Source organism: Acinonyx jubatus, chromosome A1, assembly GCF_027475565.1.
Source record: "Acinonyx jubatus isolate Ajub_Pintada_27869175 chromosome A1, VMU_Ajub_asm_v1.0, whole genome shotgun sequence".
Taxonomy (NCBI): Eukaryota; Metazoa; Chordata; class Mammalia; order Carnivora; family Felidae; genus Acinonyx; species Acinonyx jubatus.
In genome coordinates this window covers 161,491,700-161,512,510 of record NC_069380.1, presented here as the reverse complement: position 1 = coordinate 161,512,510, position 20,811 = coordinate 161,491,700, and the positions used below count along the sequence as shown (strand labels likewise).

The 20,811-nt window shown below is 35.3% G+C and overlaps 1 protein-coding gene across 7 annotated transcripts in view; it reads left to right on the top strand.

The window, feature by feature from the left end:
* Positions 1-20,811, top strand: part of GIN1 (gypsy retrotransposon integrase 1) — an 84,881-nt gene that overhangs the window by 11,177 nt on the left and 52,893 nt on the right. For 3 of the 7 annotated variants that reach the window (XM_053225409.1, XM_053225395.1, XM_053225407.1), the window contains 7 exons: positions 1,018-1,323; positions 4,096-4,287; positions 4,390-4,572; positions 5,306-5,591; positions 12,437-12,706; positions 16,008-17,009; positions 18,232-20,604. In XM_053225409.1, coding sequence (XP_053081384.1) covers positions 1,018-1,323; positions 4,096-4,287; positions 4,390-4,572; positions 5,306-5,591; positions 12,437-12,706; positions 16,008-16,084 — 1,314 coding nt within the window. In that variant the 3' untranslated portion in view covers positions 16,085-17,009; positions 18,232-20,604. Of the gene's footprint in view, positions 1-1,017; positions 1,324-4,095; positions 4,288-4,389; positions 4,573-5,305; positions 5,592-12,436; positions 13,129-16,007; positions 17,010-18,231; positions 20,605-20,811 lie in introns of those variants that run through there. The other 4 variants (XM_015080438.3, XM_053225413.1, XM_053225404.1 and 1 more) reach the window with 3 other exon arrangements.

Below are 20,811 nucleotides of genomic sequence, written 5' to 3'. Positions count from 1 at the left end.
GTTTCTAGTGTACGTTATATGATGAATAGTAGGAATTCCTTGGTATGTATATGAGATCCCTTTAATAATTATAATAGTACATCGAAAAGATTGTCATTTCAGGTATAAAAAATTAAACCAACATCTAACTAAAAATCATTTATGAGTTATCAGTTTATAGTCTATGCATATATTCTAAGACCTCGGTAATTGTATTTGCCTTTATAACCTGCCACACATTACTTTATTCAGTGAAATATTTGCCAAATCTTTATCATTTGAGAATGGATATGATTTTTGGAAATAATCAGAGGTTATTATGAAAACTAGTATATAAGTTGGAAGATAAGACTTTTGATTAAAAGTAACTGTAATGCAAAGACAGCTTATAAAATTTTGTTCCCAAGTTGGTTTGAAAGAAGTTTCCTAAGTGGAATTCTAGAAATACGTTGAGCAGTGGCATCATCCATATGTTAATCAATTCTCATCCCATTTACATAAAAACCTCCATGACAGCATGGGCTTTGCTTTTGGTCTTTCTATTTTCTTGAGACCTGGAGGGATTTCTGGCATCTGTAAGTATTGTTTGAATAAAATTATGTTTTAATAAATATTGTTGGAATAGATTAATGACTACATTTATTAGAATGATAACTTTAAAAAAATCTTTTGCTTATAGAAATTATTGTATATTCAGCTACTGACTTCAAATTTTAACAAATTTGATATAAGAAATTTGTTTGAAGATTTATTCATTTAATAAATATTTATTGAATATAAACTATTGTTCCATGTGAATAAGACCTGTTAAGGTAGTCCTTGGATTGTAATAACAAGTAATATTTTGCTTATTATTCTAAATAGAAGGTTTTATTCTATTCTGAGAATAGTCTAAAAGTTTCTCTTTCAAAACAAAGTACCAGTTAGCCATTTTAAAGTTCAGATTTATAAGACTGGTATTATGTTGACTATATTAACATCTGTATTGCATTTCTTTTTTTTTTTTTTTTTTTTTTTTACTGTGTGCCTATTTTATAGGTATATGCTTGTCAGCATTGCCAAGTGGCAAAAAATACAGTTATTCTAGCACCTAAACAGCACTTTCTCAAGGTGGAGAATCCATGGAGTATAGTTACTGTTGATCTGATGGGCCCATTTCATACAAGCATCAGAAGTCACGTGTATGCTATAATCATGGCAGATTTGTTCACAAAATGGGTTGTGATTTTGCCTCTCTGTGATGTTTCACCATCAGAAGTTTCTAAAGCTATTATCAATATATTTTTCTTATATGGACCACCACAGAAAATAATAATGGACCAAAGAGAGGAGTTCATTCATGAGGTAAGATAAATAACTTATATCTAAGAGCGTATTTTACTTACCTTTCAGTAACTAATGAAAAGTAACTAATGAAAAGCCTCACCCTAAGTGCATATAGTGCTTAAAGATAATAATAATAACACTATGAAGCTATTATGAATCACCAGTTTTTCCAGTTATGTTTAAAGTCATGTGATAATCCAGGAGTTTGGAAATTTTACCAAAGGTATCAATAAATGTTTATAAGCCTCTTTTGTGAGGTTTAATAGCAAAAAACTAAAACTCACAGAACATTGAGAAAATTTGTTCTTTTTGCTGTGATTTCAGTGGTTTAAATATTACTGAGAGAACATAATGGTGACAAAATGTAATGTTTTCTTTTCCAGAAAATACATAGAAAACACTGCTAAAGTGTTGAAATAATATTAGAATATTACAGTGTGGATGAATACAACGTGTGTGTGTGTATTACACAGTTGGATGAAAGTACAGATGTTTTAATAAAATGCACGAACTTTTTGTAGGTCTCTGAAGGAAAGACAATAAACATTGTCAAAGGAAAATCTGCGTCTTTGATTTTAAAGATAGGTCTTAAGGAAAACCAAAATTATAACCATTAATAGAATGTCTTGTTGATGGAAGAAAAAAGGCTCTTGGGGTAAGGATATCAGGATAGCATCCCACAAATGAATTCACTGGATCATTCCAGTGAATGAAATGTTTTCTGACCCTTTTCCAGAGGTCAGTCATTTAAAGCCATTGATTATAACCTCAGATTGAGGCTAACCCAAATGATACCAATTCTCTGGGATTTCTCTCTTTCTCTGTCTCTTTCTCCCTCTCTCCTTCCTCCCCACCCAATGTGGGGCTCAGACTTAAAACCCTGAGATCAAGAGTCGCATGCTGTACCCACTGAGCCATGTAGGTGCCCCTCTAGGATTTCTTCTAAATTACTTTTGAATTAAAAGGAGGCAGCCTAAATTAGTACATATATTAGCTAGGAACTCTATTAGCTACAAGTAAGAGAATAAGGTGCTATCCTGATATCCTTACCCCAAGTAAGGTACAAGAGAGTACCCCTCTCTTCTCTCGGCTGTCCAAGGTTGGAAGGGTAACTCCGAATGTCACTGGGGACCCATGCTTCTAGTATTATGTTCCATCATCTTTGAGATGTGACTCTCAATCTTATGTTCATGACATGGCTGCCAGAGCCCTTGCCACAAAGTCTGTATTTCAGACAGAAGAAATGGGTAGGACAACAGACAAAAAAAGCTAGTACCATCTGAATCTGCCCAGCAACTTCCATTTACAGCTCTTTGGGCCAGAACTATATCACATGACTACCCCTACCTGCACAGCAGCTTGGGAAATGTGATTTTGTTTTTGTTGGGTTTTTTTTCCTAATTTATTAGCTTTACCTTTTTAGTTACTATGATAGTTGTCTTCTTACAATTAAGCAACAAGGATATAGTTTTTCAAAAGACAGGTTTATTAATCAAACGTTTACCCAGTTAAGAATAATAAAATATAGTCCGAGACATAAGGTAGGAAAAGTAAGTTGTTTCACATTTTATAGACTTACTGTTAGAAGTTTTTACACTCATTTTGGATTTTGTTAGGTCCTGCAGATAATAAAATAACCACAACAATAATAGTAACATTACAAGTTATAAAGTACTTACTAGTTGCCAAGAACTGTTTTAGGTGCTTTACAAACATCTACTCCTATAATTCTCAAGAGTCCTGGGTAGGATTTTCCTCATTCTACAGATGAGGAAAATGAGTACACAGAAGTTTGGTTACTTGTCAAAGTCACATAGCTATTAACCAGATTATGTGACTTAGTGTTTTTTTGAGAAATTGTTTGCTGAATTAAAATGTTACATGAACTCAGGGTTAGTGTTAAATTCTTTTCTTTGATTTCCTTGCTGTATGTGTATGTTTAGCAAGGCACTTAGCCTCCCAACGCTTCAACTTCTTATCTGTAAAATGGAGTTAATGATAACTTATGATTGTTCTAAGCTAATGTAAAGCATTTAGTGTACTGACCACATAATGACTCAATAAATAGTCATTGCTGTTTTTAATACAATATGTATGCTTTTATATAGAATGGCTACGATCAATGAAAAAGGCAAGATTCAAATTCTTTTGAAACCTTTCAGTCAGTGGAAGAGTAAAATACAAACTTTATTATTTTTTTATTTTTTTAATTTTTATATTCTCAAGTTAGGTAACATACAATGTAGTCTAGATTTCAGGACTAGGACCCAGCAATTCATCTTTTACATATGACATCCAATGCTCATCCCGAAGAGGGCCTTCCTTGATGCTCGTCACCCAGTTAACCCACTCCCTCACCCTCCCACCCCTATCAGCCCTCAGTTTGGTCTCTGTATTTAAAAGTCTCTTATGGTTTGCTTCCCTCTCTGTTTTTATCTTATTTTTCCTTCTCTTCCCCTATGTTCATCTGTTAAGTTTCTCAAATTCCACGAGTGAAATCCTATGATATCTGCCTTCCTCGACTGACTGACTTCGCTTAGCATGATACTCTCCAGTTCCATCCATGTTGTTGCAAATGGCAAGATTTCATTCTTTCTCATTGCCAAGTAGTATTCCATTGTATGTATATACACCACATCTTCTTTATCCATTCATTAGTTGATGGACATTTGGGCTCTGCATATTTTGGCTATTGTTGATAGTGCTGCTATAAACATTGGGGTGCATGTGGCCCTTTGAATCAGCATAAAATACAAATTTTAAAGTCAACTTTGTTTATATATTTTTCAGATCAATGTTGAACTATGTGGATTGTTTGGCACAAAGCAAATTGTAATTTCTCACGCCTCCCAAGCTGTTAATCGAACTGAAAGTACATCTAGCACAATCAAAGCATTTCTTTGTAAACACTGTGCTGACCACCCAAACAACTGGGATGATCACCTATCAGCCATTTCATTTGCCTTCAATGTAACTCACTTGGTGTGTGTCTTTTTGTACTTTCTATAATTCCTTACTTTTGAGTGATGACTATTTCTTGCTATGTAATTTATTACAAATTGTTGTTTATTTTTGTTAAAATAGGAACCTACTAAAAATACACCATATTTTCAAATGTTTAATCGAAATCCTTATATGCCTGAGACTTCAGATATTCTTCATGAAGTGGATGGTGATGATACAAGTATGTTTGCCAAAATTCTAGGTGCAGTTAAAGAAGCTGATAAATTATCAAAATTGGAGAGTAAGACAGCATCAGGACGACAGGTGATTCTATTTAATAGAAAACCCTATAATCTAAAACTCCATAAGGCAATTTAAAAAATTTTGGCATACACATACATACACACGGAGGTACGCACACATCCATAAACATATATATAATATACTAAGCCAAATTTTTTTCTGTTAAATTCTGTTTGTCTTGATAAAACAGTATGCTTATTAGCTATAAAATCTTGAGAGACCGGGGCGCCTGGGTGTCTCAGTCGGCTGAGTGTCCAGCTTTGGCTCAGGTCATGATCTCACCATTTGTGAGTTTGAGCCCCGCGTCGGGCTCTGTACTGACAACTCAGAGCCTGGAGCTTGCTTCAGATTCTGTGTCCCCCTCTCTCCGCCCCACCCCTGCTTGTGCTCTGTCTCTCTCTGTCTTTCAAAAATGAATAAATGTAAAAAAAAATTTTTTTAAAAATCCTGAGAGACAATAATGGGAGAACCTTGTATTTTGGTATCAAGTAGAGCTGAACTCAGATTTCTGGTCTTGTTGCTTTCCAGTTGTTTGATTTGGGCCAATTGCTTAACCAATCTCAGTTCAACTTCTTTGTGAAGTTGGGGTAATAATGATACTGGTTTTGAAATATTTTAAGATTCAAATGGGATTCATACCCACTTTGTAGTAGTATCTCAGTAAAATAACCATTTTGTTATTATCTGCATTTACCTTCAAGATACTATATAGCTCTTTCATTCCTTTGTTCTCTTTTTTATTTTGCTATTGTAGGTGGAGAACAACAATTTTGAGGAACTGAATAAAAGCAAAGTCATTGTTAAAAAGAAACCAAAGCAGTTAAATCCATTTCATCTAAAAGTAGGTCATGAAGTTTTACGACAAAGGAAGAACTGGTGGAAGGATGGTCGTTTCCAGTCTGAATGGGTTGGTCCTTGTGTCATAGACTATATTACCGAAAGTGGATGTGCTGTTCTGAGAGACAACACTGGGACTAGACTTAAAAGACCTATCAAAATGTCCCACCTTAAGCCCTATGTAAGAGAGTCCAGTGAACAAGGTAAACATCTGTCATTTATCTGAATTTTTACTCTTTGAATGAGGAGAGAAGTTAAAAATAATATAAGAATCCCCCGACCCTGGCCTAAACTCCTTCTCTTAGTTAGGTTTTCTTTCCCCTTCTCATTTTTATAAAATGCGGTATAGTTTTAGATACCAGGTATTCTGTTTTATTAGAATGTCTCTTCTGAAACTGTCAGGCTTGGAAGAAATGTTATTTTGATTTCTAGTTTACTTTTCACACATTTGCCCCTCAGTTCACATAGGAGATGCTGGACCTATTTCACAGAAGGAAGAATTAATACCTTTTCTATTTTTACTTTCACAATATTTTACTTGTCACTTTGTGCCTCGTTTAGCATCAGAAAATATCAACTAAGATAAATAATGCCAGAACCAACCATACTAACCAGAATTCTGTGAGATAAATACACTAGGGGACTTTAAAAAAAAAGTGATTAATTTGTAATGTTGCACCATAGTCAGGTCATGATGGATGCAAGGAGGGTGCAGAGTAGGGTGTAGTCAGAATGCTTTAAGGTACTGTCAGAAGAGGTGATAGCCTTTTGACAGCAAGGTTACACTTGCCCCCAAATGTGATTTTGAACAGTCAGGATGATATCCTGATTTCTTTAACTCTTCCATTCAGAGATTAAGAGATAAGTGACATTTTGCCATGGCTTTCAGATTAAATCCCACTTTCTCCAGCCTATTTTAACTGCTCCCTAGAGATTCTCTCGGGTGGATAACTGACAGGGAGTGAATTGGTACCTCATCCAGTTAATTTTGCTTTTCCTATAAAGCAGTATTATTTGAATATGAATAACAAAGGAAGATAATACAGTACCAGGCTTAAGTGAATATTATAAGAGCAATAATAGACTATTTATGTTTACCCTAGTTTTTTAGGATAAAAATGCCCTTGGAGGCTGCTCAAGAATAGTTCAGCTTTGCTTCCGCTCTGGGTTACAACTCTCATGTTTAAAATTCTTAGCACCTTTCCTTCTGCTTATGACAGCCTAATTGCTCTGTTAGTGAACTTACCTTGGACTGTTCTAATTCTGAAATCTCACAGTACTCATTCTCTTTCTTGGAAAGTTGGCACTTTCATTCCTTGTACCTCTTCTCAGTACCGAGTTCCCTTCGTGATTTGTCTTATGCAAATTAAGTAGGAAAAAACTGATTATACAGGTACATGTTGTCCTTTTTTCTCTAGCATGATTTTCTCCCTAGTCTCAGCATTCAGGACTTGCTCCCTTCTAATGTGTAAACCTTCCTTAATTAATACAAAATTTACATTGAAAATGTTGCTATATCAGGATCTGTTTCAACATTTTACAGTTTGCTGTTACCAAAGACTTTCTCAGAAAGGAGGCCAAACATTTTGCTACTCCTGCATATTTCAGAATCCAATTGAGGAGAACAGCTTCTAAACAGAGGCAGTCTAATTTTTGCCTCATGCTCGAATTCTCTGCTGATATTTCTTCCAGTAATATAAAAGAAATTACAATTTTAGTACTAGTGTACATATAAGAAACCTGAGATACATGGGTAAAATTGTTTTTTCTTGTTAATCAAAAGATGTGTGGTCTGGCCATCCTGGAATCTGGTTCTTGATTACTCTTTGTTTCTTATTTTGTGTTTCTTTTTCTTTTCTTTTCTTTTTTCTTTTCTTTTCATTTTTTTCTTAGATTCAGTATAAATGTGATTTCTGCCATCTTTTTCTTCAATGTCACACATTTTCTTGAAAATCTTTAATTCAAAAGCTGATTTTGTTTTTTGTTTTGTTTTGTTTTAATTTTTTAACGTTTATTTATTTTTGAGACAGAGAGAGACAGAGCATGAACGGGGGAGGGTCAGAGAGAGGGAGACACAGAATCAGAAACAGGCTCCAGGCTCTGAGCCATCAGCCCAGAGCCCGACGTGGGGCTGGAACTCACGGACCGCGAGATCGTGACCTGAGCCGAAGTCGGCCGCTTAACCGACTGAGCCACCCAGGCGCCCCTCAAAAGCTGATTTTAAAGAGTCCTTGAACTGAATGTGAAGCAAACTAAATGTCTTTGAATGACTTAAATCCTGTTCTTTCATTTGACATAAATTTGAAAGAGGTATAGCCTCTGCACTTATCATTGCTGCGCACTGTCTGTCTGTACTTATCATTGCTACTCTTACCAGCCATGAGATCTCGTAGCTGTTTTAAAGACTCACTGTCCAAAGCAGATAAGCTTCTGTTGCCAACTTCTTATCCATTCTTATCTAGAACATGAGGCAACACATTCAGTACTAGGTCTACAATATTTCTCATTGCTATTTTAAGCAACCCTATGTCATTTTGTTTAGTAGTTCAATGTCAGGTACCTTTTCAAGACTAATTATTTTAACAAGAAGTTTTATGACATTCCATACTATCTTTTTGTGATCATAATGTCCCCTTTGAAAGGAAAAATGTTACTGACTCCTTATCATATCCAACATACATTTTGAGTAGTTTTATTTTGTTTTGGTTGGAAGTTGTGATAGATATCTGTCTGCTGATTGCCCTTCACAATTTATGAAATGGTCTTCATTATTTTGTAAGTTTCCTTTTCCTGCCATGACAAATTACCATAAATTCAGTGGTTTAAAATGCACATCTTACAATTCAGTATCTTAGAATTCCAAGATAAGTTTTCTTGGGCTAAAGCCAAATGTTGGCAGGGCTGTGTTCCTTTCTGGAAACTCTAGAAGAGAACCTATTTCTTTGCCTTTCCCACCTTTGAGGGGCTGCCCACCTCGTGTGGGTTGTGGTCTCCTGCCTCTCCAGAGCCAGCAATGGCTGGTAGAGTCCTTCTCAGGTCACAGGCACTGCAACCTTCTCTCTTCCTCCCCCTTCCACATTTAAGGACCATGTTCTTGAGGCCACCTGGATAGTACAGGATAATCTCCCTATTTTAGGGTCAGCTGGTTAACAACCTTAATTCTATCACTTCTCTAATTTTCCTTTGTCATGTAAGGTAATATAAGTACAGGTTCAGGGAGTTTTTGGCACATGGACATCTTTAGGGGCCCATTATTCTCCCAACCACAATTACAGTCTACAGTCAGGAAACAAAACTAACCTTAGTTCTTTATTGTCAAGCCCATGATTTTTATTGTTAACGTAATTTATCCAAAGAACCTCCCTTTGTTTGGGCTCCTAGTTGTATAATCTCTAAATCAAGAGTCCTTCAGTTCTCTGTTGTTAGTATTGCTTATCTATTATAGTGACAATTATGTAGTATCAAATTATAATTATTTGTTGTTATTTTATCATAAGGAAGGATATACTAGTGTGGCAACACATTCTAATACTTTTAGGATTATCAGGCCATATATAGAATTAGTCTGGTCACCTCTTTTCAGAATAAGAAAATTATTTTAAAACCATGTACTTTTCTGTTTGAAGAAACAAATTAAACCAAATTATGCAGACTTTTTTGAGACTTTAATTTTAACTTATTTTTCTTCTTAGGGAAATTTAAAAATTTGTTTCTTTTATTTTTTTACCGCTTAAAACTATGTAAGGTGGGGTGCCTGGGTGGCTCAGTTGGTTAAGCTTCCCACTTGGTTTCAGCTGAGGTCATGATCTCATGGTTTCTGAGTTCAAGCCCCATGTCAGGCTCCATGCTGATTCTCATTCTCATTCTCTCTCATTCTCTCTCCCTCCCTCCCTCCCTCCCCCACCCCTCCCTTCCCGCCCCCTCCCCCCCACCCTACCCTGCTTGCTTGCTGTCTCTTAAAATAAAAATAAACTTAAAAAAAAAACAAAAACTGAGTAAGGAAAAGTATGTCAAACTGCTGGTAACACCTTACCTCTTTTTGTGAGAAACTAAAGACCTAATTATTCAGTCTGGTCAAAACTGAAATAATGCTTTTCATCAAACAGATGTCATAATGATAACTAAACAGAATGAGAAAAGAAAAATTAAGTAAAGTTTATCATGTAATGTGACTGAATTAAAAATGTTTTAGTATTGTATGTTTACCTCTCTATCTTGGGGGTAAAAACTTAATTTCTTTTTTAATATCCCTAACTCAGGATTATTCTACATCAGTACTGTCCAGTAGATATATATAAAATGCAAAAATTATGTAATAGTGTAATTTTAAATTTTCTAGTAGTCATATTAAAGTAGAAAGAAATAGGTGAAAATACTTTTAATAATATATTTGATATAACCCAGTGTATCTAATTATTATTATTTAATCATGTGAGTAGGGTCTGATCGAAAGTCTCTTTCAGGTAATTTTTGGTAATTTGTTTTGAAGTTAAAGAGCATTTCTGTTAGCTCCAGTAGGTTTAGACCATAGTAGGAGTTGAAACATATTTGACCTTTCTGAATGAATGAGAATTTTGTTTTTTTTCTTACACAAACAAGGCTTGAAATCTCCAGAGTAATTTTCCATTGCATATAAAGTGATTTGTATAGAATTTGCCAGGTATAGTTCTTGTTGTTTACAGTGTTATTGCAATAGGTACTTTAAAATGTATCACTTACTTAAAAGAAAAAGTATGTATATTATATAAAGACATATATATAGAAGCTCTCCTCTTATAAACAAGTGAAGTTGGTAAAATCCATTTATTTCGAAGTTCAGTGTAACAAGGGGGTGTTTAAGCTGAAGGTCTGTGAGTACATTTCCAAGATACCAAAGTGGTAACTTCTAAGAACTTTATATCTGTGCATGTTTTTCCTGTTGATACGTGTTTACTGGACATATTTTTTAAAAGAGACCTGATTTATCTGCATTGAAAACAGTGTTTGAGACCGAAAACGTCCTTCATCAAAGATCTTGGCAAGGATCTTTGGAAATACCTTAAATGCTGTGGTATCTGCTTTCACTGATATTTTTGCAGCTTTGTGCAGGAATTCCCATGGCTTATTTGAAAAATTTCATCAGCAATGCTTTTATCATACCTAACCTTTTAAAGTTCTCTTATATACTAGTATCTAGCCTTCTCCATATTAAGAGCCTAAGAGTGAACTTAGATTTTGAATCTTATCAACATATGCTAAAGTGTTTCAAATGCATTGATCACAGTTTTGCTCTTTCTTCCTGCTGTTGGGCAGTAGCACTTCTCATGGTTTGTATGGTTTGGTTTTTATCTTTCAGAGTACCTCTTGTCCAATAGTTCATCATGCTAACATACAAAACTCATTCTTAACCACCTTCAATTATCCATACTTTTATTTTCATCATAAATATGTGTATCTTCTTACCATCCTTCTCAGTGTTAGTTCCTACTATTCATAAATAAGAATTGGTGGGGTAAAACTTGGAAAAACCTCTCAAAACTAAAATTCCAAGTATACTTTGCTTAATGAAGAATAAAATGGGCAAAACTAAATGCCCACACAAGCCAAGTCCATTTATACCATCTGTGGGTAGAGACCATGGCTTTGATCTTTTGAAGTTTTTAAATCAAAAGTGCTTAAATGTTGTAACCTTAATGGGATTGGAGTAGGCTCAGTAAGCTTTCCACAAGTTAGCATGAGAATGGGTAGAAGGGGATCATATTCCAGGGTTTATTAGGAAATTTATATGCTCTGAGAAGTTTTTGTTAATCTCTTATCTAAATGGGCAATTAATCTTCCTTTTGATATTTCTTGAACTTAAAATTTGAGGATTCTTTAAGCCATTAAAATTGTATAATTATGAATGTTTTGGGAGAAAAATCAAGAAAGAGAAAGCAGGGGTCCAGGAAGTTAATCATCTATGGTGGAAGAGTTCTTTGTTGTAAAGAATTAAAAAATGCCAGGTTGGGAGGAATCCTTTTATATACATTAATCTTTTTTTTCTTTTATAAAGATGCTACTGCTTTTCCATCGGTTTAACATTCATATTAAGCATTTTTTTTTCTTGATAGTGATGATAACTTTGCTCAAAATAGAATAAAATGCTGGCAAGGAAAGTTCCTTGTCAGTTATTTCAGTATGAATTTAGCTATACCTTAAAATTTCATGAACATTTTGGTATTAAATTAGACTTAGGTAAGCTAAGTATTTTAAGCCCACTTACACATAAGTTTGCCTACTTACCTGTATCATATAAGCCTGACTTTAGTAACTCTCACAGAAGCCTCATTCTAGTAACTTCATATTATTATTCGTTTATAATTTCATATTATAAACAATTTGATATTATTGCTCTATACATATTCTATGAAGATTAGGTTATCTGAAGTTACAAATGTGAGGATTTAATTTGTTAAATATCATTCAAGATCCCATTAATTCACTCACAGGTGCTTTTAAGGATAACACCAACATCAGAAATAGAATTCTATAACTTTTAATCTTTACCATCATCTTCAGCCCCTTCTATCCCTTCACCCATACCTGCCAAAGACAGGTCAAGGGAACAGGAAAACTTGACTCTTTTAAAATTTTTGGTCTTTCCTGAACTCTATGCATATGAACTGTATTTGTCATTTTTTTAATGTTTATTTATTTATTTTGAGAAAGCATGCATGTGTGAGTAGGAGAGGGACAGAGTGAGAAGGAGAGAGAGAATCCCAAGCAGGCTCTATGCTGTTAGCGTGGAGCCTGATGTGGGGCTCGATCCCATGAACCATGAGATCATGACCTGAGCTGAAATCAAGAGTCTGGTGCTTAACCGACTAAGCCACCCAGGCGCCCCTGTATATATCATTTTATTCATCCTTTGACATGTATATTTATTTAGTAGATAGGAGAACCCACCAGAAGTTAATCTGATTGTTAATTTTTATTACTGGGGGTTTCATCCTTATTTAACATTGTTTAATTTTAAAATGATGTTTAATTATAATACTAAAAGGTGACCTTATGATGTTTCTTCTTTCAGACAGTCTTTATCTCTTGCAAGGTTCGGTAGTGGCAGATCATGACTACATCGGATTGCCTGAAATTCCAGTTGGAGCATTCCAAGCAAATATTCTGGTAGAAGATGCAACTATTGGTGTAGTCGATAATGAGTTACTGACATCAAGCAAAGATGGTGAACTATTAGAATATAGAAGTGCCAAAATCTCTCCATTGCTGGAAGATCATAGTACTCTTGAAAAGCAGACTTTCAGTCTGTTGGACTCTTCAAACCAAGTCCTTGAGTACTTAAGTTAGTAAATACTAAAATCTATTTAAAGTGTTTGTTTAGAATGTATAACTCCTTGAATCTTGATATCTTTTCCATTCAAAAAAGTTGTATAGAAGTGTCTTGACACACTCTTGATGACTAAATCCTGAAGTTTTATTTTATAACTATTAATTTATATAAACTTATGTTTGAATGTCAATACATATATATAAAGGCAAAGAAAACATATAATATATAGAATTCCCTTTTTCTTCGGAAAAGAGAATAGGCAAAGCATGATTACTTCTTAGGAAGGAAACTGAATTCCAGCTCAGAACTCTCAGATCTTTCTCTGCTATTGGTGCCATGTTTTCAGTTTAATTTTTTTTTGGAATATTTTCCCCCTTTGAAAAGTAAGTTTGAACTACATAGAATGGGATTAATAAATATTTATTCAACCATAATGATGAATTAAGTGAAACTTCTTTCTGTGTCATAGGAACTTTTAAAAACAATATTGTAGGGAAAAATAGAGTTGTTTAATAAGCTCTTAAAGGGTATTGATAATTTCACCTTGTAGGCTCAGAATTTGTATCTGAATCGATGTATCGGTTTGAAAACAGTTGTGCATTTCCATAGTATATATTAAGCCAAAAACACCTTTAATAACATTTTTTTCAATCTTAGAGAAGTAAATAATGCTAACTAGTATAAAAGATTTTAAACTATAAGCTCTGATATTCTGATATTTATAACTTTATTCAACAAATATTTGTTGTAAAACACTTTGAAGAATTTTGTGGGAAGATTAAAGAATGAGTTAGATGTGTGTCTCATCTTCATAAGGGATTTACAGTGTGGTAAAGATTATAGACCATATAAGCCATGTATAACACAAGTTACAAATTACATGCTGAGGTCCATTAGAGAAGTACAGGTGATATACAGAGAGTGTCATAAAGGAGAGATTTAACTTCTAGATAGAAAATTTAGGATTATGCTTACAAAAGAAGGATCATTTGAACGTGACTTTGAAGAATGCACAGGATGTGATGAGACGGTACAAAAGAGAGGAAGAAAAATGAACAGAGTCAGAAAAATATTATAGGGATTCACAGAAAGGCAGGGCTTTTGGTTGTCTGTAGTACCTCAGATACTTACATTCAGGTGTAATGTATGGGAAAATAAAGCTGAAAAGGGAAGTATGAATGAAACTTTGTGGAGGGTGTTGAATACGGTTATGGTTTGAATTGTGAAGTACTAAACTCTGGTACTTCAGAATGTGACCTTATTTGGAAATTGGGTTATTGCAGATGTAAACATCAGTGTAGATGAGGTCATATTGGAGTAGAATGGGGTCCTAATACAATATGACTGATGTCTTATAAAAGGGAGTAATTTGAACACAGACTCAAGGGGAATGAAGAGGAAGGCAGGGACTGGGCATATATCTTCTACAAGCCAAAGAATGCCAGATTACCAGCAAACCTCCAGGAACTAAGGAGGAGGCATGGAACAGATTCTTCCTCACAGGCCTCAAAAAGAATCATCCCTGTTAACACCTTCATTGTCGATTTGTAGCCTCCAGAACTGGGAGGCAATAAATAACCTTTTTTATACACAACCCAGTTTATGGCACTTTTTTATCGCAGACCTACCAAAGTAATACAAATACCTAGCTAAGTTATTTTTTATTTTCTGAGGGCTATTGAAGGTTTTGTTTTTGCTTTTTACTTTTTTTCTTTCTTAATATAAGTTCTACACCTAGCATGGGACTGGAACCCGTGGCCCCTAGTTGAAGAGTTGCATGCTCCACTGACTGAGCCAGTCAGGCACCCCCACTGAAGGTTTTTGTATAGGGAGGTGTCATGATCAGAAATACATTTTAGGGAGGCTCCTGCCTGGGTGGCTCAGTTGGTTAAGCATCCAACTTCAGCTCAGGTCATGACCTCTCAGTTTGTGAGTTTGAGCCCCGCGTCGGGCTCTGTGCTGACAGCTCAAAGCCTGGAGCCTGCTTCAGATTCTGTGTCTCCCTGTCTCTCTCTGCCCCTCCCCTGCTCGCAGTCTGTTTCTCTCTTTCAAAAATCAACATTAAAATTAATGATAAAAAATACATTTTAGGAAGTTTAATCTGATAGCTAATAAAGGTTAGAGGAAGAGAGAAGAAAAGAATGGGGATTATTTGATACAGTTTGGCAGTGATGCATAATGGGAACCTAAACTGTTAATGAATAGAGCATATTTTAAGATCAACAGAATATCCCACACATTATGTATGAACCTTACTGAACGGTGATACGATACTGGAAATAGAGACCTGAGATACTGTAATTACTCATTTAAGAAGAAAGATTATGGGCACTTAGGTGGCTCAAGTTGGTTAAGAGTCAGACTTCAGCTCAGGTCATGATCTTGCTGTTCATGGGTTCGAGACCCATCTTGGGCTCCGTGCTGACAGGTCAGAGTCGGGAGTCTGCCTCAGATTCTGTGTCTCCCTCTCTCCACCTCTCCCCCACTCATACTATGCTGTCTTTCTCTCTCTTAAACATAAACATTAAAAATTTAAAAAAAAAAGGAAAGATTAAATTATGTTTAATGTGGGCTAAAGGATACATGATTGAAGGAAGAAAAAAAAAGAATCTGGGGCCCTATACCATAGACCAATTAAATTCCGGGTAGGAGTCCATAAAGAAATCTTAAGAAAGCATAGTTGTCCAAAATAGTGATAGCTATCATGCTCCTCCCATCAGCAGAACAGGGTTTGTGATGATGTCATATTGGGCCCTTGATGGTTAATATAATTGTCAAGTGTCCCTCGCTCAAATGACTTTCCTCCAATGATCATCTCATTCAAAATCAGCCTCTTTTTCGTTGTAACAAGGTAATTAGTAATGAGTCATTTATTTTTTTAATTTATTTATTTTGAGAGAGAGTGTGAGTGCAAGAATGGAGGATGGACAGAGAGAGAGAGAGAGAGAGAGAGAGAGAGAGAATCCCAAGTAGGCTCCATGCTGTCAGCGTAGAGCCCTATGTGGTGCTCAGTCCCACAAACTGTGAGATTATGATCTGAGCTGAGATCAAGTCACACGCTCACTGACTGCCACCCAGGCACCCCAAAAGTCATAATTACAATTTCTAGACACTCTAAAAAAAATTCTGCCTTCCCTAACTAATTTATGATCAAACTGATCTTTATCCTGTGTGCATTGATCATGGTGGGCTACACTATGCTGTGTGTATGAATGACCCCAAAAATCTTAGTGACTTAACACAATGAAAGTGTTTCTTAGCTACATTCTTGGTTCATTAAGGCCTTGGCTCCATTTTTATCCTCACTCCCAAGAGACAAGCTGGTGTAGCCTCACCTGTGGAATACCGCCACCACAGCAAGGGGAGAACATAGCAAACCCAGCACCATGAAGAGACTTGCTGTCATGTCATGTACAACCTTCCATCTCCAATTACGGTGGTCAAACCTAGTCATACACTGCTAACAGGTACAAGTTTCTTTTTGTGGCAATGGTACAAAAGTCCTAAAGTTAATGGTGTTAGTTGCCTAACTGAAAATATTAAAATCCACTGAATTATACACTTTAAAAGGGTGATTTTATGGTGTGAGAGTTACATCTCAGTAAGATTATTATAAAAAGAGTCTAAACCAAAACTTAAAAAAAAAAAAAAAAAAGCTAGCCACATGGCCACACCTGTAATACCTAAGGATAGTTAAGTACAGTCCTTATATTCCTAGGAGGAGGAAAACTGAAATAGTGGTGGCTAGCTATAATAGCTGCCTTGTTTACCTTTGTTTACAAATTCTATTATAGGCCATTTTGAAGACAGTTATTTTTACTTCCTGATAAATAGCCAATACAAGCTAGTCATATCAGCTGCTGATTTTATTGCTGAAATCTCAGGATTCTAATGTAGTCTAATTTCAAGTACAGATTATAAGTAAGCAAATATACACCAAAAATAACAAATTTTGTACGTGCACGGTCTCATCTCTAATGTTTGCAGGACTCTCCGTGAAAATGGAGGTCCACATACCATATGCCTAAATAATGAGAAGTTATAAATCACACTAACAAATTGTTCCTACCTTGGCAAACATGCCTTCTTAAGGTTCCCAGAATTCTCAGACTCCTCGAGCCCGGCACTGATGAGCAGCAAAGCAGGGCGAGCTGGACTCAGCTCTCTTGGTCCCAACGCCGTCCTGTCCCAAGGACAACCCACCCCCAGCTCCTGCAGGTGTGCTGCTTCAGCGGTCCAGACATTTGGAATGTGCTTCCCAGCTTCATCCACTGTCCTGGGATGGCCCAGGAAGGCCTTGGAAGAGGTTCTCCAGGTGAGGAGGGACACGTCCCCAGTTGCTGTGATCTTCTTACCGTGTGGGGAGGGACATATGATAGAATGGGACGGAGCCTAGCTCTCAAGCAAAGGGTCCAGGGTTGGAGTCCCTCTTGCCTGGATTTAAGGGAGGTTTTCTATAAGTATATAGTAAAGTTTTGACAGATGTCCAGAAATGTCTTTATGAGGTTTTGTATGCCACCTTGTGGTGTACACTTAAAAACATGTTATAGTAGGAAATGGAGATGCTGGACTATAATAAAAGAAAAATATATTTTAAATGAGAATAATATCTTTGAAAAGTTATTTTTAAATTTTGCTTAATGGTTATTTATTTTTGAGAGAGAGACAGAAACAGAGTGCAAGCTGGGGAGGGGCAGAGAAAGAGGGAGACAGAGAATCCAAAGCAGGCTTCAGTCTCTGAGCTGTCAGCACAGAGCCCGACACAGGCTCGAGCTCACGAATTGTGAGATCATGAAGTCGGACACTTAACCGACTGAGCCACCCAGACACCCCTTGAAAAGTTATTTTTAAATATCATGATTAACCTGTGAAGTGTAAAATTTTCCTATATGACCATCTTAAAAAAAGCAACTCACTAAGATTTATAAAAGAAAACTTACCACATGGTTAGTTATCGGATTCATTCATACAATAAAAAAAGGTATGTATTTAAAAACAGTGGGGGAAGGCGTACCTGTGTGGCCCAGTTGGTTAAGCATCTGACTCTTGATCTCAGCTCAGGTCTTGATTTCAGGGTTGTGACTGCATAGAAAGTTTTAACTGTTTTGTTCAGAGCTCTACAAAGGACTGTGCCACTTCCATTGGGAGTTTCTAACTCTAATAATTAAAAGCAAAAATAAGCATTTAAAAAGCAAACTTATTTCAAACTTCTGTTTTCTACAAGTGCATCTGTTACTAAATGGGAAATGCTAGCTTCGTGCAGTGTTACCAATTAATGTTAAGCAGGCAAAGATCAATTCAGTGTCATCAAATTAAAAAGTATCTAAATTGGTAGCTTGCCCTGAGCGTGAGGCCCAGGCAAATGTTTCTTTTGCTTCTTCTAATCCCTCAATGTTCTCCTCACCCCCTTTCTTACTTCCTCATGCCCATTAATGCTACATCCCTTGTGTACCCACTCACACCTTGTTTAGAAGTTAAGTAGCCCTGAGCCTGGGGGACTTCCCTTATCTGACCACCCAATTATCCAACCTTTGAAGGTCCTTGTGAGGAGCACACAGAAGGAGTTCCTTAGTCTGCTGAGTAGCTGGAGGAGACCAGAAAGCCAATGACAACTTCATTCCTCTCCCCTACCTCGCAATGAAGCCTCTGTTAGTTCTGAAAGGTCTCAAGAATTGAAGTGGAGAATGGAGGAGAAACTAAAGGAAAGGTAGTCTGACTGTAATCCTTGCCTTGTACTATTTTCATATAGTGGTAGAGAGAAAAATACTAAATGGAATGGTTCTCTTCCTCCAATATTACATGTTTCTATTGCATCATAGTACAAAATCTATAGTCTCTGGGCTTCTGAGCAGTATTTTATACTGGGTTTTGCTCTTTTTATTTAGAATTTCATCCTTACATACATACATATATATATATATATATATATATATATATATATATATATATGAAACACACACATATATATACACATATTACATATATATTCATTTTTCAATTTTATGTGGTACATAAACAATGATAAAATGATCATAGTGGTGGTTTATGTGACTTGGTCATAGCTAGAAGTAAATTACTGGCAAATCTGCCTATGCTTTCAGAATAAGACTTAGAGTCAGACTTCTGTTAAGCCATACTGATCACAAATTATGTTGAATAATCACTAATTTTACCTGAGGAAGTTAATATGTTATGGGTTGAAGAGGTAATAGCTTCTTTTTTATGTAATGTAGAAAAAACATATAAAATCCAGAAAAAATACAAATATATTAAAAACTCTAAAAATTCAACACCCAAAAAGACAACAACCCAATTAAAAAATGTGCAAAGTACTTGATTATGCACTTCCCAAAGAAGATATACAAATGGCCAAAAAGCACAGGAAAAGATGTTCAGTTAACATCTTTAGTCATTAGGAAAAAGCAAGTCTAAACCACAATGAGATACCACTTCACATCTCCAAGAATGGCTGTAATAATTTTTTAATTGAAAGTTACAAATGTTGATGGGAATATAGACAAATTGGAACCCTTGTACACTGCTAATAGGAACGTAAAATAGTGCAGCCCCTGAGAGAAACAGTCTGGTTGTTTTTCAAAAAGCTAGACAGAATTACCATATGACCCAGTAATTTAATTCCTAGGTATATACCCAAAGTATTTGAAAGCTGGGACTGGAAGAGATACTTCTACACCAGTGTTTATTACAGCATTATTCACAATAGCCAAAAGGCAGAAACAACCCAAGTGTCCATCAACAGATGAATGGATAAACAAAATGTTGTATGTACATTGAATGGAATATTATTTAGCCATCAAAAGGAATGAAGTTCTGAATAATGCTACAACATCATTGACCCTTGAAGACATTATGCTAAGTGAAATAAGTCAGACAAAAAAGGAGAAGTATTGTATGATTTCAGTTAATGAAATAGAAGAACAGGCAAATTTATAGAGACAGAAAGTAGATACTAGTAGATACCAGGATATAGTTGAGGGGGAAAGGAGAGCTAATGGTTATTGATTTTAGCATTCCTGTTTGAAGTAACGAAAACATGTTGGAAATAGATAGTGGTTGCGCAGCATTGTGAATGTAAGTATACCACTGAATGGTGTACTTTAAATGATTAAAATGGCAACTTCTATATTGTATATATTTTACCATAAAGTTAATCATGTAACATACCAAAAACTATTGAATTATTCACTTTAACTGGGTAAATCATATGGTATGTGAATTATGTCTCATTAAAGCTGCTTAAAAAAATTGTGGGATACAGCCCAAATTGTCCTTAGAGGATAATTTATGACTTACGTGCCTATCTTGGAAAAAAATAAGAGTTAAAAAGTAATGAGCTTAGCATTTAATTTAATGTGATGTAAAAATAACAAGTGAATAATCCTAAAGAAAATACAATAATTGAAATCATGAAGATAATAGATATTAATGGAATAGAAAATAAACATGTAATGACATGCACTGAGGGAAGAGTTAGCAATCCTACTAAAACAATAAATCTAGGGAATTTGTAAATAATACTGTGAGGTCAAAAGGGTCAGAACCAGATATGAGGCATATATTTAAAAGAGGGTGTCACAACTTTGTTTCAATAAATTTGAAGACTTAATAAAATGGATAAATTCTAAAAAAAATTAATTTGCAAAAGTGATTTTAAAACAATAAGCCAGATGATTTTTCCAAAAGTTTGTAACAAAACATAAAGAATACATATTATCTTATATAAATTATTCAATCTAGAAAAACAGAACACTCCTTAAATCTTGGCATGAGGGTAGCAGAATCATGATATCAAAATCTAAAAAGGACAGAATAAGAAAGGAAAGTAACAGGTTATTCTCTCATAAATAGAAATACAAAGACCTAAAAGGGGAAAAAAAAAAAAAAGCAAACTGAATGCAGTGACCTATAACAATATGCAATATGACCAATTGAGTAGATCCCCAAAATTCAAGGTTGGTTTGATGTTAGAAAAGCAGTTTGTATAATTAACAGCTGCATTTCTAAGAGACATAGCAAGAAAGAGATGAAACACAAAAGATAGTTATAACTGAAAGAAATTTAAGGAACAGTTTACAGAAGGATTAATGGAACCCATA